The sequence below is a fragment of the Strix uralensis genome, chromosome 12 (assembly GCF_047716275.1).
Source record: "Strix uralensis isolate ZFMK-TIS-50842 chromosome 12, bStrUra1, whole genome shotgun sequence".
Classification (NCBI taxonomy): domain Eukaryota; kingdom Metazoa; phylum Chordata; class Aves; order Strigiformes; family Strigidae; genus Strix; species Strix uralensis.
Window position 1 is genome coordinate 1283915 of NC_133983.1, and position 18481 is coordinate 1302395.

The window sequence follows — 18481 nt, forward strand, 5'->3', positions numbered from 1 at the left end:
TAACTGTTGGGGTTTTTTCCCCAAATGTACACAATTTAATTCTGCAGTGAGAGAGGGAAGAGGAGAGTGGGAAGAGATTTCTCGAACTCCAGCCTTTATTTTCAGAAGAAAGAACTAGCCCCTCTGCACGAGGCCCTGCCTCCTCTGTTCTTTAAGACCAGTAATTTGACAGGCTCACACTACGCCTTTTCACAAAGTGCAACCACTAGTGCTTTCCCAGACAAAGTGACACATTGTTGAGCAAAAAATGCAAGCAGTTCCACAGCAAACCATGGCATTACAGCAGCTTCAGAAGGCCACCTCTGCTAATACACTGCACTAACACATTGGGATATTCCTGCAAACAATTAGGCACATTTACACAATTTACAGTCTGCGTTCAAACAAATTAGGGTGTGTTGTCCACTCTCCATAGACTACAAGTTATGAAACTGTGCAGCATTCAGAGAGCGGCTCTATAACTGCAGTGACTAGAAACTCAACCGTAGCCACGCAATTGTCCGTGTTACACAAACGCTTCTATTTTGGCTGTTGCAACCCCCCCCGAAATGTCCATAACTTGCAGCCAGTTAAATTCTTCTGTGAAAATTGTGTCGGTCTCCAACACAAAATTAACAAAAGGTCTGAGAAACAGTAAACAGGTCCTGAAGTGCTGCTTCTTTATGTCTTGAAGATGAGCAATAGTGCAACATTGTGTTGAGGGACTCCCCTTCTGTCCTCCCAAACTGGGAACTACTCTTTACAGGGTGCTACGGAAATATACACACATTCTAAAGTTAAAACCAATACTGTAAATTATTAAAAATTAAGTTTTGTTCACATTACAGCAGTTATCCAGTTATACATCACCGTACAAGACTTAAAAATATGAAGCCAGTGGGGTTTTTTGTTGGTGGTGGTGGGGTTTTTTTAAGTCTTTGACAAGAATATACACATACCTTAATGAGCTGGGCCAGAGGAGTGGGTGCAGAAGAGTCCTCAATCTGTTCACAAAAAATTAAACACATATTCAAGTTGTACAATCGAAACATAGCAAAAGTTAACCTCTACTGTAGTCTGAAAGTCTGCACTCTATCCTCCGAGTGTCACGGAAAGAGACATGTCCAACCTAATGTAATTGTATTGGTTCAAAACAAAGTCCAAACCTATGACAGCTTCAGAGGGCCAACGTGGTTCATGAGAAGCAGCTGAACTCGGTGCGCTGGGTTTTAGGTATTTGCATTTGCAGACAAACTGTGAAACTAAACCGTTTCATCGGATAAAACAGAAAGATCAAATGCAGAACTTAGGAATGCCACTTCAGGTAGCAACAACATTTAAACTCACAGCAATCCGTTAGAGACCTTTAAGTACTCAGAGGAGGCCAAACAATAGCACTTCAGTTATACAGCTTTAGGAACAAATACCCAAGTATTTCAGGACACGAAAAGGAATCTTAGCTGCACAGAACTGTCCTCAAAATGTATGGGATACGTTGATTTTGGGATTTGTTTGAACCGCCAAGTCAAAAGTAAGAAACAGTACCAAGTAGAACAACAATGGTTTCTCAGTGGGTTTTGATAACATCTTCCCAAACTGTTAGGCAAAGAAAGTATTTAAAAACAAAAGCTAAGTGATACAATGTGAAAATGGAAAAAATACACTCCAAACAATTTTAATTGCAAGAAACAAAGAGCACACGACAGCCTATACAAACATACTAGCTCTAGACAGACAGATGTAGAACACAGCACCATTGAATTGTGCAAACCTTGAACCTACCTGATCTAAAACCAATCCTACATTATCTGTACAACACAAAGTCATTCAGGAAATATTCCAGCATATTCAATATGAAACACAATGCATCACTAGGCACAAATACCAATATTCACATTAGAACTGTGCAAATGGTGGCATTACTCAGTTTTCACTGTGCTGTGAATCAAATACATGGTCTCTACAACATATACTATGTCTTGCTGCAGAACAGATTAAGTTAATGTTTGGGAGATTAATACGAGGCTACGTTGTTTAGAATTAAGTGCAATGTGTAGAAAAAAAGTGTGAGGTTGTGTTTTTACATACCGCTTTTGGTGTTCCACTCACTGGCTCGGTTCGAGTTCTAGAGGAAGAAATAAAGGTGATGAGAGCTTAGAACAAAGCACTTGTACCCAACCAAAAGCAGTGAAAACAGATTATAAAACCTGAACATCAAGGCATTATGTTCTGATAGTCTAGTGAACGTGGAAATGTATTTGTATACATAAACTGTTCTCTCTTGGCACATTCAGTGCAACTAAAAAAAAAAAAATCCCATTTCTAGTTTGTCAGCAATTACTGTCCGACTTACAGCTCTAGAACACAACAGTGCCAGAGGAAGTCCTCAGATATTTTGTCTCTGCTGTGTAAGTATCAAAACGATGAAGTCTGTGCTACAGCTTTGTGCTCTTAAATAATCAACCATCCAAACAGCGACCCTTGGTCTTTCCTCTGTAGCCAGTATGCCAGAAAGCCAGATCTGAGGCATAAGAATACCTGCCATATCCCACCCCGCCTCCCCCACATGCAAGACACAGTCAAACACTGACAGACTCTTCTGAGAGGGGAACATGCGTATCTCTCTTTACTGTAAAAGCAGTAAAAAGAAGAAAGATACACTCCGAATGCCTCTGTAAACTAATCTCCATACAAAAAGTTAACACACTGCAACCCCTCACAGACTACAGTGCTTTATGGGTACTTACATAAATCGTGTTTTGCTGGTAGTTTTGACTCCTCTAACAGGGACTCTTCTAACAATCACCGAGGAGTTCTTAGGAATCAGGCTGTTATCATCGGTGTATTCTGAAAACAACACCAATACAGAAGAAAACATTAGTCAGTTCGTAAGAATGTATATTAATGTGTAATTACATAGCACTTGAGAGAACCCCTTCACAGACAGAAAAGCAAAATTTTGTATGTGACATGGCACTCCCGTCGTCTCAACACACTAACAGAACCTTTCAAGAAGTCTTCAGGTTTGAGAATCAAACACCAGCAGCAAAACCTTTTCCATTCTTTTCAAACACTTTGGATGCCAGCAGCAAAATGGTCTCAGAGGTCACTAAAGGAGAGTCTGCTCATGCCTGAGGTTCTTTCCTGACCTAGCTCAAGTTGCTTTTGCTTCTGTTAGGCTACAAACCCGAGAGATCTTTGGAGAGGAACAAACCACAGCAAAGTCTCACCTGCGTAAACCAGATTCTAAAGTCTGACCAGCTTACCCTGCAACAAAGCAGGCGCTCGGCTAAAGCATGAAAACTCTGCGCCGCTGCTTTCCGAGCTGTTCCCTAAAAACGATTCCCCTGGGCTGCGAGTGCTGGGGACTGACAGAACACAGAAGAGAGCCGCCAGCTCTCTGCTTCTCGGGGCTTCGTCCATCGACAGCCACACTGTCAGCTGCTCAGGGCTGTACATGCGAATGCAAACGGAACTGGCAGTGCTGGAGTTTGGATCACAGGAACCTGAGGGGTTTTTTGAGCTTGCTTTCACACGTAGGGCAGAACTGGCTCCAACTAAAGTGGTGTCTCCTCTCTTAAGCTAATCATCTAGCTTGAATAAGCCAAAGGGACGCGAATTCTTTCAATTCACTTTTTGCAGAGCAGAGAGACTCAAACGAAATTAATTACGAAGACAAGTCTTCTGAAAAGCCTTTTGAAACCAGAGCGTGCCTGAAGGTCTCCATGCTTTGCCTTGGCTTACACCGTGTTCGTCTTCTGAAGAGGAGGAGCTACCTGAGACACTTTGACTGAGTGAGCCTCAAATGTGAAGATCTCCCATGAGTGAGTCTCACATGTAAAGACGTCTCCATGAGAATGGTTTATATATTGTACTTGCACAAGCTGGATATGACTAAATGTTTTAAAGCACCATCAGCAGCCATGCCCTGTGATCTGCCTACAGTTTTAACTATTAAAAGCCGTTACCTATGGAGGCCGAATCAGAACAATGGCCCGAAAGCCAAAGTTGCTGTGAAAGTACTACTAATGACAAAACCCAAAGCTTTTACAGAAGTCATACCCTGAAACCAACGCCTAGAGCTCTGCTCAAATGGGGAATCTCACCATTACACAGCCACCTGTCAGGAAAGGCCTGAGATGGGACTTTTTGATGTCGGAGGAGCTCAAAGAGCACTGAGGCTGACAAGCAACGGGGAGATGATGCCAGCTGCAGCTCTGGAAGCCCAAAGCAGCTGTTTCCACCTGCTGAACGGAGTCATACAGAGTGTTCTTTCTGGTCCAGATCACAAACCACTGACTGAGATTTCAGAGGCACAGGATAAGTAACAGTGGCTCCACAAAAAGGCAGGAGTTTGCTACGCCTGTGCCCAGCTGAGGGTTCTGGTAGGTCTGCAGAGGATTGCAGGTGGCAGCACCTCTCCTCGAGGGAGGCTGTGTATATGAGGACAGCAGCCAGTGCACTTATTCGCCAATTCTGCAAGCGTGCAGAGGTCAGCTGGAACATGCACAACAGGTGTATGATGCAAAGAGAGGAATGGGTCCTCTTTTTGTATTTTATGACAATTCACTGACCATTAGAAGCATTGACATCTGCCTTCTGAATAGACTGTCCTTGCATGAGATATATATAGACAGAGGGAGGGATGCTTGTTTTCAATCCACTTGTGAAGTGCACAGGGAGGAGACCTCCAGCCATCTAATACCAGACTGATAGAAAAATGAATTCCCCTTAAAAGTCAATCAGTACACATTGAAATGGATCAACTGAAAACTGAAGAGTGACAATAACCTGGTGAAGTAAAGGCTTTATTTGCGCAGGACACTTATCACGGCACATATTTGTATGTGGGACTTGAAGCATCCCACCAGCTGGGTCACTGAGGCAGAGGATTTGTGGAAGAGGGTTTACAAACAGCGGAGTGCGCTGCCGAGGTAGTTCTGTGAAGGGACCTGACACCTGTTGGCTTTCATACATTTATTTTTCCTTCACGTCAATTAATTGAGTTCATTTTGGTGATGAAATCTGTGTCAATGATGAAATCTGGTGAAGTCAAACAATGTAGACTTAAAAGTTAACTTTTTTGGTTTTAAATAGGAAAGGACTAAAGCTGGAGCATTAGTCCTGAAGTCCCTGGAAATTTCTGTTTGCTCCCTTTGAATTTAACAGCTGCCAGCTTAGTCTAACAGCTCTCAGACAAAACTGGCATCTGCCAGCAGGAGCCTGTTCCCCGCAGGCAGCAACATCCCGTGTAGCTGCGGGGCCTTGGCAACTACCAGTGTCACTCTGCCTCGCCACGACTCCACATCTGCAGATTGAGCAGCGACATCACGCTCAACAGGGCTACTTTTCACACTTGTCCAAGCAGAGCTCCAACAGAAATGTTCAACAAAGCTGGAGCCAACACCATTGTTGATTCCCACTCCCTTCTAGCACAAAACTTGTTTTACTGCCAGTGATGGCCGGTAAGTGGCTACTGGGCTTTTGCAAGCACTAGACGTTGCACATCGACCACGTAGTCTCCTACGCCCAGCTCCGTGTCTAACAACAGATCGGAACGGCTCTGTGAGGTCCCCGCACAAGCCACAGCTACCGACGGTGGCCGAATCGCACTGTCCCTTCCCACCTCACTGAATCGCTGGCGCCACTTGCCCTCCAGGTTCCCCGCACGCCGGCGGGACGGGCCCCAGGCTGACTCACGCCACGTGGGGACAAGCCACAGAGAGCAGAGTGTGGCTCCCGCAGGCCGTGGCCGCCGCCAGCCGGGCAGTGCCCGAGGCCCCGTGCCCGCCGCCCCCACGCACCTTCTCCGGTCTGGGCGTTGGATATCTGCAGCTCGCAGTTGGTCACCTTCAGCTTGTGGCGGCCCATGATCTGGCGCTTCAGGTGGCCCAGGGAGATGTTGAGGCCGCTGAAGGTGACTGTGTCGTACTGCAGCAGGGAGAAGAACTTGTAATGCACGCACGGCATGGCTGATGTTCCACTCGCTGGCTCGGTTCGAGTTCTAGAAGAAGAAATAAAGGTGAGGAGAACTTAGAACAAAGCACTTGTACCCAACCAAAAGCAGTGAAAACAGATTATAAAACCTAAACATCAAAACATTATGTTCTGATATGTTCATTATGTTCTGCTGGTAAGGACTTTGTGAGTCCCAGCTGGGAATGGCCTAACAGGCCCATGTGGGCCTAGGACTCAAAAGATGGTGCAAGTCCATCACAGAGAATGGGATTTTGCCATCTACGTGCCAGTACAGGCATCCAGAAGGTAACTGCTGCCTTTATGACACTATTCAGCAAAAGTGTTTATTTTGTTTGGTGCTTCCAAGCTTACGCCAAGCGAATACGGCCAGTGGGTTCCTCTCTCTCTGAGGGCCATCTATTCAGAAGATGAAAAGCCAGGAAAACAATCCCCCGTCTCCGCAAAAGGAGGCTGGTGCTGTGTGAGGAGCCAGGGCTCTGACACGTGTACATTGACCCTCCTGCTCCGAGGGGGAGCCGCTGCCCACGGCTGGGCCACCCGCTGCCCCGCGCTGCGCCTCAGGGACTTCACCTCGAGGAACTGCTCTGGCTTCCACAGTTATTAACCTCAGCTACTACTGCCGTGCTTGTCAGAAGCCATGCCGGGACACAACTACTGAACAAAACTGACCCAAGTCAGCAGGCGACATTTGGATGGGGCTTTGGAGCCCAACAATAATTAATTGGTCTCTTCCAAGCCCACCAAACCCTTAAGCACACGTACCGTTTTACTCAGGTGATAACCACGGGAGGGAGAGGCCACAGTCTCTCCAAATCACCTCGTATCTTTGCTGAAAAATCTGCAGGACCCCTTCAGCCCTGGCCATCTGACCTCAGTGAGACCACCGCTCACCTTGCCCCACGGAGACACCGCTCACATTCACCTGGGTTTTGTTTCAAAAGCTTCACACTACTTCCTTTACTCTTTGTCTCACCTGACTGTTGAACCTTTGTCTACCCTCACTGTTTGGCTGCTCTGAAACTCACAACCTGCAGCTCTGAAGCCAGACAACAACAAGGGGAAGGCCTGAGGCCAGCGGCCCCGCTCCCAGCACACGCCGTCACCGCGGCGCAGGGGCCCGGGATGTGCAGAGGAGCCGGGTTCAAGGTGCCGACCTGCGCCCAATGGCTCCCTCCAGCCAAACCCCTCACCCAGAACCACCGCTCTGCCCGCGCTGAGCGCCGGGAAACACCTTCAGGGCTTCCAGCTGTTTGCAGTGCTCAATTCCACATCGTTATTCTTACAGAATTGAAAGGCCAGGGGCCGTGAAACGAGCGCAGCCACCCAGTTCACACGCAAGGGGTGACCCCGACTGCACCGTGGCCCCCGTGGCCCCCCTGCTGCCAACCCCTGGGACCGCGTGGGAGGGACAGCGACCGGACCGGCCCCTGGACCCCCCCCTTCTCCCCGGAGCCTCCCTGGACCAGCCCTGGGCCCTCTGGAGACCCCCTTGAGCCACTCCCGGCCCCCAGAGCCCACCCAGACCAGCCCTGGGCCCTCTGGAGTCCTCCAAGAGTGATCCTGGGCCCTCTGGAGCCCCCCTGAGCACCCCACCCGGAGCCCCCCAAGCCCATCCCCGGGCCCCCCGGAGCCCCCCCTGGCCCCGCTCACCACGGCGGCGGGCAGCTCAGGTCAAAGGGCTGGCGCTCTGGGCGCGGCAAGGGGCAGCCCTGCCGAGGAGCCTGTCGGATCTGGCTCTGGCTCTGTCCTCACCTGGGAGCTGCTGGTGGCACTGGTCGCCGTGTCCTGATGCTGCTCGCCATGGTCGTGATGCTGCTCGCCGTCTCCTCCTCCTCGCTGATCGCCTCCTCCTCACTGATCACCTCCTCCTCCTCCTCCTCAGTAATTGCCTCCTCCTCACTACTCGCCTCCTCCTCACTACTCACCACCTCCTCACTACTCTCCTCCTCCTCCTCAAATGAGCGCCGCTGCCCTGGCACTGCTGGTCGCATCCTGGGCATTATTAGGACACAATGGGGGCGGGGCTTCCCTCGGCCAATAGCAGCAGTGCTACTGCCCAGGTTGCTAGGAGCCAAATGGGGGCGGAGTTTCACTCAGCCAATAGCGGCAGTGCTGCCCTGGTTGCTAGGAAACCGGGTAGGGGCGGGGCTTCGCTCGGCCAATAGCAGCAGTGCTACTGCCCAGGTTGCTAGGAGCCAAATGGGGGCGGAGTTTCACTCAGCCAATAGCGGCAGTGCTGCCCTGGTTGCTAGGAAACCGGGCAGGGGCGGGGCTTCGCTCAGCCAATAGCAGCAGTGCTGCTGCCCAGGTTGCTAGGAGCCGGATGGGGGCGGGGCTACGCTCGGCCAATGGCGGCAGTGCTGCCCGGCCTTCTTTCTGTCTTTGCTGACTGAAGAATCGCAGTGATGGACAAGGAGCCTGCTGAGGTCCTGACCAGACCGACCCTGACAAAGCCTGGCACTGCCACACAGTGAGAGAGCTGTAAACGTCATTCACGGGAAAAGCTGTGGGGAAAGTCACGAATCATCTCCCATTCTGCAAGCCAAATTCTTGACTGTTTCCTCACTACTGCTGATTTAAGTGTAAATTGCTTCAAAATAACACTTAAAATTCCTAACTTTTCATACCAGTAGTTTCTTCGTGCCGTAAGAGAAACACTGTGCTGAGAAGGCACTATGAACATACAGCAATATTTACATATAGACATTTTGTCTTCCCTTAGATGAAGTTATTTTGTAATTTGAAACCTTAGCGGAAGGATTTTTGCTTTTCTCCTGATCAGACATTTAAGTGTCAGCCCCCTGCCACAGCTGCAGCAGAAGTATTCAAGCTGTTTCAGCACCAAATTAAACTTTCACTTTCCACTTGGCTCTTATTTTTTCCTTCCTCTTAATTTTTATATTTAAACAAAGAGTTTAAGTATTTGCTTACCTGGGGAAAAAAAGTGCTATCCTTCTCCTGTTATGATAAGCTACTGATCTGAAGGGCAGAAGGCTGAGACCCCCACGAAGATATTTAGAAGAGTGGGAAGAATTTGAGAGTCATAAGTTGGATGTTCTTTGGCTGGCCAAAACTGAGGAGGGGGAAGAAGACCTACAGGGAGCTCAAGGGAAGCACAAGAGAGCATCTGGGAGCCAGCAGCGTGATGGGGGCATGAGACAGCGCTGCACTGCCGTGTGTCAGGCACAGTGTTTTCAGCAAGGGCAGAGGAGAGTTAATGCCACTGACGAGAGCACAGCTCGTCTGACGTGGTGGCCCTGCTGGTCCTTCACGTACCGGAAAGATGAACTGTCCCTGGAAGAACTGGCGAGGAGAGCTGCGGGGATCGCTGGGACATGGGAGATGGACACGCGTGCTGACGTCAGGAGTGCGGGATTTGCTTGGGCCAGAAAAGCAAGTGGGAGAAGAGTGGGGTGACTGCTGTAAATGCAGAAGAGGGAAATAACACTTAGGGAGAACAGTTACTAAGACTGAAGGGTGTGGGCACCAGAAAAAATGTGTAATGCCTGGCCCTGAGTAACTTTAAGCTGCAAACTGGAAGAAAACTCTTTAATGCTTAGAAGATTTGGGTTCTGCAAGAGCCTTCCAAGGGAAATAAAGAAAGGAGGAAGCAACCAGCCAACCCCTGACTGCTCACTATGGAGCTCAGTCACCTTTTGATGGGCCTGGAGATCTCTTCCAGTCTCTCCTTCCTCCAAATTAACTGCTTCTGCGGGCATTGCCTTTCAAGATACGTGTTCCCTCTTCACTTTTTAATTGCTCTGATGTCTTCTTGTTTGAAACACTGAACTGTTGCTGATCAAGTATTTTGATGGCAAAAAGCGCTATGCTGGCAGGATCGTTTCACTTGTGAATTGTGCTTAGGTACCAATTCACATAATGTGGTTTCATATAGCAAGAATTACACTTTTTAACCAGTTAACAAGCACGGGAAGGACTTTACCATGTTTGAACTCCTCTCCCGTTACCGCTGGCGTTGATGCAGATCCCTTGTGTGCAGAGTTCTGCTGTGGAGAGCCTGGGGTGAGGATCCCCATTACACGGTACCGGTCTGAGGGGTTCATCTCGGATGTTAAAACAATTGCGCTTAGCATCAGTTTGGGTTAGAAAAAAGTTTAAAGGCTTCTGAATTCAATGTTTACACACCCTAGGGTCCTACAGTGGCAAACTAAGATTGCTGTCTTTGGGTTGTTTCAGCAGTGCAGGATTTGGCCATTCCCTCTATAAGAAAACCCAGTAACTGTCCATCTAAAACTCTGCCATGTAATTCAGGGTAGGACTGAATGCTGTCAATGTAAATCTTATATGAAGAACTACCTCTCGAAGTGTTACTTCCTTCTGCAAATTAAAATAAAGAATAGCTCTTACCATTTTGAAAAAAAAAAAAACCCAAACAAAAAACCAAAAAAACAAGAAGAACTTGTTCACAAGAGCAGAAGCCAAAGCATTTGGATAGAGCGGACATGTTCTTGCTACCAGCATTGCCCAGGAAACCCCACCATGAAATCCCAGCAGGTTGGAGTAAATGCCATGACCTAGAGCGGACACACTGGAGTTAGCCTGCAGTCTTCCAATACCCACGGATATCCCTTCAAATTTGCAGCACCAACTTCACAATCTATAGAATACTCAGTACACTTCAGCCTCCAAGTCAGTTGTTATTGCAGTGCGATGAGGCCAAAACTGTTGGTCCTTAACAGTGATGAGAAAAAGAATCGTTACCACACCACTCCCCAAAATACTGCTACTCTGAAATTTGCCTACACTGCTACAGCTACTGCTTCACTCCAACTTCCCTTAAGACAAAATTTCTGCCATTCTTCTAGTACCTGCTCTAGCCACATGCACAAACAATACTTTCTTATTCCTTATGGATCAAGCTTTTATACTTAACTTGGCTTTTTTACCATCTGTAGTCAGGTTCCTGATAAGCAATAAAGCACCTTGTCTTGCAGGCACTCCCCTCTTCTCCCCACTCTACCCCCATTAAAAAACACACCCACTCTACCCCATGGACAGACCTTGAATCTAAACTAAAAAACTGGCTTTTGCTTGAAAACTGTCATTTAAATGGCTCTCCATGGCTGAAGTACTTCTAATGGTCTTATCTTTTCAGCATGAGGTGCCTCTGAAAAGCTTAAAGATTACAAACAATCACCTTACTCACGTTTTGCCCACAGCTTAATCACACGGAGCGTGAGCCAGAAGTTCTCCTCACTTGGCACTAGATGTAGCATTTCATCGGTAACTCTAAGAGAAAAGTTGAAGGACAGAAGTTCCTAGTAACAGGTACAGGTCCTTTTTATGCTACGCTGGATCAATAGCTTACAGTTTATCGTTCAAATCTATGAAAACAAGTTTGGATTACTCGCTTTGTAGTACGTTAAAAATTACAGATTACACATAACATTCCGTATCCCTACAGGTAACTGGTGCCCTCAACAGCTTTGTCATAGTTTATAGACTACCGCCAACCATTTTTAATAAGGCCTTTCTAGAGGATTCCGACAGCCAGGTTTCTTCAACAGCCAGGAACAATTAAACCAGTCACTGTTAAACAGCGAGCAAGTTAGGCTTTGGGTATTTTAAATATCTTCCTTTTTTTAATGAACTACCACACATTCTCCTCTATCAAGTGCTCCACCTATTCATCTGAAGCAGTCTCTGAGGCAACGTGGAACAGTGCACACACCCTGATCCAAGAAACATGAAATACAGCTCTATCTAAACACACAGCTCCTTGAAACATCTAAATTTACACCCACTTGCCACCTCCTCAGATCTCAAGTACACAGGAGATCAGCTTATGCACCTCGTACAGAAACTGGAGTTGTGTCATGTGCATTCTAGACCAACTTCAGTAACACTTTCTTCTTAAAGATGTGTAAATATGCTCACCATTTGCGCTTCATACACATCTCCTATCCAGGCTTCTCAGCTGCCAGTCATCTCCGAGATCAAGATTATCAGAAACAGTTTGCACAGACGGTCTTGCAAACCCCAGATCAATCTTAAGAGGAAAAAAAGTGCCAACCGTGAGTTAGAATGCTGCACTGTTTGTGAACAGCACACCAGTGGGGGACAGTTAGTCAAGTCTAAAAAGAGTGGTTAACATTTGTATTTAGAACTATGTGACTATAGGTACATCTCCCAAGAGATTTATTTGCCAAAAAACTCAAGAAAATTGCTAGAAGTTCCATATTTTATTTATAACACCCGTCATTTACCCCCTTTCTTTTTAAGAGAACTTTACAAAACCCCCTTTCCTTTTAAGCTAGGGAAAGGAAGGGGGTTTTAAGTTGAAAAAGATTACTCTAAACTTAGAATTTCCATTAAAAGGGAAGTTAAAATTAATTATAGAATTAAGACGTAAGTTCAGTCACCTCAGCTGTACTTCAGCAAAGGAGAGAGCACTTTCTCTATGCAGTAAGCCCTTTTGATCCTGAAGCGTCTGGCTCATAGCACCGTCTGAGGCAAGAAAGTTTTTCTGTGAATGTCTGCACCAGACAAAGGCCACAAGAAGGTCACGGAACAAGTGACTTCATGAGAGTGGTACCAAGCAGTGACTTGCTTAGGTACTACAGCACGCAGGTCTGCAGTCACCGTATAAGAGGCAGTCAAGATACAAGGATTCCTGCAGCTGACAAACCCAGGCAGGAGTCTCGTGAGTACTTTTACTTGCCATTTTCCAGATTGCTTGTCTCATGATCACTTCATTTTTGATTTGCAACAAAGCATTTAGTCTGCTGACATGATTCACACCGTGAACTACCCCATACGCATCCCTCTGTCGAAAGCCAGCTGGTCAGAGCTGGGAGGAGTCAGCAAGGGCACTGCCTCTGCTCCCACTCTGCACAGTCCCTGGCAGATAAGTGCCATTCCAGCAGGCTCCCCCGCTCTAAGCACAGGGCAGAAAGGGTTGTCTCTGATGCCCCCCCACCTGCCAAGCTTCCTGGGGGCTTATTTTCCTATCAGCTCCCATTTTACTGCAGCCTCTTCTCCTGGGATCGGCTGTGGTCAGGCCATTTAATTACAGTTTCCTAAATACACTCTAAGGTACCAATAACCTTGTAAAACAGCATGGTCACAGCTCCCTGGAGAAGTTCTCCTGTTCCAAAGCAAGAAAAAAAGCAAAACGCTTACCTCAAAGCCATCAAACTCAAACTTGACAACTGGTACAGACGCATCTTCCACTGCCTGTAAAGGAGCAGATAACTCTGTAAGAAAATATTTTTTGCTACTTTCATGTTCTTCTTAAACTGTGATAAACTACAGAATTTACACTGCTAAACTCCTTAGTATAATGACCGAGTTGCTTCCAAACCAAAAATAAATGTTAGTAAGTTACAAGCAGTGTGGCACTAGTACGGTCTAATACTGGCTTTAAAAAGTTCCTTGGCCAAGAGATTCAGAGGCTGATCCTGTGCTGTAATGAACCAGCAGTGCACAACGAGCCATCAGTGCTGGTAAGGCACTTCCCTTGGCCGTGAGGAAGAAAAGTCAGAGATTTCTGTCGCTATCTTACCACTGGTTAACATCCAGAGAAATCGAAAAAGTTCTGTCCACATCCGACAGCATGCACTAGCCTCCCTTATTTTGATTTTCTACGGTGCCTGAGGGGCTGTCAGATACCTTATGGGACAGTTTTCAGTGCTGCAGACCCCTTGTCAGAACGGTGCCGCAGCCCACTGAGAGTCTGTTCTCAGGGGACAGTCATCCCAGCAAAGGCTCATGCGCTGTGCACATGAAGTCTGTCCAAATGTCTGCACGAGGAAGACCAGGCTAAGAGGAACACTTCTCAGGAGCTCAGTGTCACAGGCGAGGTGCGCAATACATCACCCGGGGGTGATTTTACAAAGCAGTCTGCACGTTCACAGCGCAGCTCCTACTCACTTGATGTCAAGCTGACAGCGTGCGTCCCTTCCGCAACGTCTGGGGCTGAGTGGCCAGAGAGGAACAGGACCAGGGCAGAATGAACTAGAGGTTCTAAAGTGCATCCAGAGGGACACCATGGCAAAGGCGCTGACAGAAGCCTTTCCACATCACCTTCAACTGCCTTAGCCTTCAGGCTGCTCCTTCCTCTTCCTGCCCCTTACTAGACCTAAGATTAAGGCAAGGCTCCTAGGGACAACCTTGTTTTCTGATACAGCTGACACATTCTCAAACCACGGGCAGGGGAGAAGTGTACTGATACAAGAAAATGATCACCTGCTTTGCACCTTATTTACTTATAGCAACTTACAGCAACTTATAATGATTTCTGAATATTGCTTGATAATCCTGCTTGCCCTGACTGATTTAGGGGGGGATATGGGGGATTTGGGGGGATATTGTGGGGTGATTTGGGGGGATATGGGTAGTTTTTGGGGTGATTTGGGGGGATATGGGTGGGTTTGGGGCCATATGGGGAGGTTTGGGGGTTGATTTAGGGTATATAAGGGGTTTTCGGGGTGAGTTGGGGGGATATGAGTGGGTTTGGGGCCATATGGGGAGGTTTTGGGGTTGATTTGGGATATAAGGGGGTTTGGGGGGATATGGGGGATATGGGAGGGGTTGGGGGATATGGAGGGTGATTTGGGGGGATATGGGTGGTTTTGGGGGTGATTTGGTGGGATATGGGGAGGTTTGGGGGGATATCGGGTGGTGATTTGGGGGTGATATGGGGGTGTTTGCAGGTATATGGGGGATTGAAGTGGTATTTTGGAAGGATATGGGGGGGGTTGGGTTGATATGGGAAGGTTTTGAGGTGATTTGGGTGTATTTGGGGAGATATGGGGGATTTAGGGGGGATTTGGTGAGATATGAGGGGGTTTGGGGGCATATGGGGAGGTCTGGGGGGTGATTTAGGGGATATGGGGGGGTTGTGGGTTGATTTTGAGATATAGAGGAGGTTTAGCGGGTATAGTAAGTTTGGGGGTGATATGGGGGTGGTTGAGGGGATATGGGGGTGTTTTGGGGTGATTTGGGGTTTATGGGGGCTTTGGGGGATATGGGGGATATGGGGGTGTATGGGGAATTTTAGGGGTGATTTGGGGATATATGGGGGGTTTGCAGTCCTATGGGGGTATATGGTGGGGTTGGGGGTATATGGGGGTGATTTGGGGGCATATAGGGGGTTTTGGGGGTGATTTGGTGGTATATGGGGGGTTTGGATGGGATATGTGGGGGAGACTTGGGGGATATGGGGATGTTTGGGGGATATGGGGGATATAAGGGTTATTTTGGAAGGATATGGGGGGTTTGGGCGTGTTACGGGAAAGTTTTGAGGTGATCTGGGTGGATTTGGTGAGATATGGGGGTTTGGGGGGTTATGGGGAGGCTTTGGGGTTGATTTAGGGGATATGGGGTGTTTTGGGGTGATTTGGGGGGATATGGGGGTTTGGGGGTGATTTGGTGGGATATGGGGTGGTTTGGGGGGATATGGAGGATATAAGAGGTATTTTGAAATGTTATGGGGGGGTGTATCACCCACAAGATCCCTCTCAGTACCCCAGTAGCCCCCACTGGACAATTCTTGCACCCCATTAATGTCCCCCAGGACCCCAATATCTTCCCCAGAAACCACCCCCAGCAGCCCATTAGACACTCCCCTCCCCCCCCGACACTAATAACCCCCTGAACTCCCCCATGACCCCAATAACACCCCCCAAGTACCAAGACTCTCCACCAATACCTCCCTCAAGACACCCCCAGGACCCCAATACCTCCCCCAGAACCCCCTCCAGGATGTCCCCAATCCCCCCACCTCAGACACCAATATCTCCCTCAAGACCCCCCCCGAGGACCCCAATAACCCTCCCAAACCCCTCCAGGACACCACTCCCACCCCCCCCAACTCCATTACACTCCCTCTAGGAACCAAATAATCCCCCCAGGACTCCAATAACCCCCACAACTCCCACAGAACCCCAATAACACCCCCCCAATAATCCCCCCGGATCCCCAATCCCCACTCACGGCACAGGCAGGAGTGTGGGCAGGTGCTGGGGGGGACAACGTGCTGGAGCCCCCCCCGGGGGTCCCCCTGGCCCCCACAGGGCCTACTTCCTGCCGACAGTCTGCCAGGGCTCTATGGTCTGCAGTGAGGCGGCCTAGGCAGGAGGTCCTCCAGCTCTCTGTGCTCTCTCTGATATGGGGGGGTTTGGGGGATATGGGGGTGTGATTTGAGGGTCTATGGGGGGTTTTAATGTGATTTGGTTGGATATGGGGGTGTTTGGGGGGGAAATGTGGGGGTGATTTGGGGGGATCAGGGGGGTTTTGGGGGGATATAAGGGTATTTTGGAAGGATATAGGGGTTTGGGGGTGATATGGGAAGGTTTTGAGGTGATCAGGGTGGATTTGGGGAGATATGGGGGGTTTGGGGGGGATTTGGGGGGATATGGGTATATATGGGGAAGTTTTGGGGTGATTTGGGGGAATATGATGGGTTTGGGATGATTTGGTGGGATATGGGGGTTTGGGGGGCTATGGAGGATATAAGGGGTATTTTGGAAGGATATGGGGTTTTGGGGTGATATGGGGAGGTTTTGAGGTGATTTGTGGGGATTTGGGGAGATATGTAATGGTTTGCGATGGTTTGGGGGCATATGGGGTGTTTGGGGGGATATGGGGAGGTTTTGGGAGTGATTTAGGGGATATGGGGGGGGTTAGGGGTGATTTGGGGGATATAGAGGGGGTTTGGGGGGTATAGTGGGTTTGGGGGTGATATGGGGGTGTTATGAGAAATTGAGGGTTTTTGGGGAGATCTGGGGTGTTATGGAGTGCTTTGCAGTGATCTGGGGGATATGGGGCGATATGGGAAAGTTTTGGAGTGATTTGGGGGGATATGGGGGGTTTTGGTGTGATTTGGGGGGATATGGGAGCAGTTGAGGGAGTTATGGGGGTGATTTGGGGGATATGGGGGGGTTTGGGGTGATATGGTGTGATATGGGGGGTTGGGGGGATATGGGGGGTGATTTTCAGCGATATGGGTGGTTTGGGGCGTGATTTGGTGGGATATGGGGGGGTTGGGGGGATATGGGGGGATATAAGTGTTATTTTGAAGGATATTGGGGGTTTTGCTGTGATATGGGGAGGTTTTGAGGTGATCAGGGTGGATTTGGGGAGATATGGGGGTTTGGGGGGATATGGGGAAGTTTTGGGGTTGATTTAGGGGACATAGGGTGTTTTGGGGTGATTGGGGGGATATGGGGGTTTTGGGGGGTGATTTGGTGGGATATGGGGGTGTTTGGGGGGATATGGGGTGGTGCTTTGGGGGCATATGGGGGGATTTGGGGGGATATGGGGGGGTTTGTGGGGGATATGGGGAGGTTTTGGGGGTGATTTAGGGGATATGGGGAATTTTGGGGTGATTTGTTGGGATATGGGTGGCTTTGGGGTCATATGGGGGATATGGGGGTATATGGGGGTGTTTTAGGGCTATTTGGGGGTTTGGGGGGTTTTGGGGGATATGGGGGTGTGGTTTGGGAGATATGGTTTATTTGGGGGTGATTTGGTGAGATATGTGGGGGTTTGGGGGGATATGGGGGATATAAGGGGGACTTTGGAAGTATACGGGGGTTTTGGGGTGTAATGGGCAGGTTTTGAGATGATTTGTGGGGATATGGGGAGATATGGAGGGGTTTGGGGGGGTTGGGTGGATATGGGGGATTTTGGGGGCATATGGGGAGGTTTTGGTGGTGATTTGGGAGATGTGGGGAGGTATTGGTGTGATCTGGGAATATACAGGATGTTTGGGGGTAATATGGGGGATATGAGGAAGTTTGGGGGTGATTTGGGGGGATATGGGGGGTTTTGGGGTGATTTGGGGGATATGGGAGGTGATTTGGGGGGATATGAGTGGGTTTGGGGATGATTTGGTGGGGTATGGGGAGTGTTGGAGCTATGGTGTGATTTGGGGGCATAAGGGAGGGTTTAGGAATGATTTGGGGGGATATGGGGGGGTTGGGGGGATATTGTGGGGTGATTTGGGGGGATATGGGTAGTTTTTGGGGTGATTTGGGGGGATATGGGTGGGTTTGGGGCCATATGGGGAGGTTTGGGGGTTGATTTAGGGTATATAAGGGGTTTTCGGGGTGAGTTGGGGGGATATGAGTGGGTTTGGGGCCATATGGGGAGGTTTTGGGGTTGATTTGGGATATAAGGGGGTTTGGGGGGATATGGGGGATATGGGAGGGGTTGGGGGATATGGAGGGTGATTTGGGGGGATATGGGTGGTTTTGGGGGTGATTTGGTGGGATATGGGGAGGTTTGGGGGGATATCGGGTGGTGATTTGGGGGTGATATGGGGGTGTTTGCAGGTATATGGGGGATTGAAGTGGTATTTTGGAAGGATATGGGGGGGGTTGGGTTGATATGGGAAGGTTTTGAGGTGATTTGGGTGTATTTGGGGAGATATGGGGGATTTAGGGGGGATTTGGTGAGATATGAGGGGGTTTGGGGGCATATGGGGAGGTCTGGGGGGTGATTTAGGGGATATGGGGGGGTTGTGGGTTGATTTTGAGATATAGAGGAGGTTTAGCGG

The 18481-nt window shown here is 48.7% G+C and overlaps 1 protein-coding gene across 1 annotated transcript; it reads right to left on the reverse strand.

The window, feature by feature from the left end:
• Positions 1-1839: 1839 nt before the first annotated feature.
• On the reverse strand, positions 1840-5949 carry LOC141948874 (E3 ubiquitin-protein ligase RBBP6-like). The gene is made up of 3 exons (XM_074881821.1): positions 5784-5949; positions 2727-2826; positions 1840-2104 (listed from the first exon to the last, which is right to left on the reverse strand). Exons 1-3 carry the CDS (start codon positions 5947-5949, stop codon positions 2020-2022), a joined length of 351 nt encoding a protein of 116 aa, XP_074737922.1. The 3' UTR covers positions 1840-2019.
• Positions 5950-18481: the final 12532 nt, after the last annotated feature.

What these genes read in the sequence shown, in the direction of transcription:
- LOC141948874 (XM_074881821.1), bottom strand. Translation starts at nt 5,949, where the DNA reads ATGCCGTGCGTGCATTACAAGTTCTTCTCCCTGCTGCAGTACGACACA. An exon ending in CAACGCCCAGACCGGAGAAG is followed by an intron (nt 2,827 to 5,783) that starts GTGCGTGGGGGC and finishes TGTTGTTTTCAG; the next exon opens with AATACACCGATGATAACAGC. An exon ending in ACCAGCAAAACACGATTTAT is followed by an intron (nt 2,105 to 2,726) that starts GTAAGTACCCAT and finishes TTCTTCCTCTAG; the next exon opens with AACTCGAACCGAGCCAGTGA.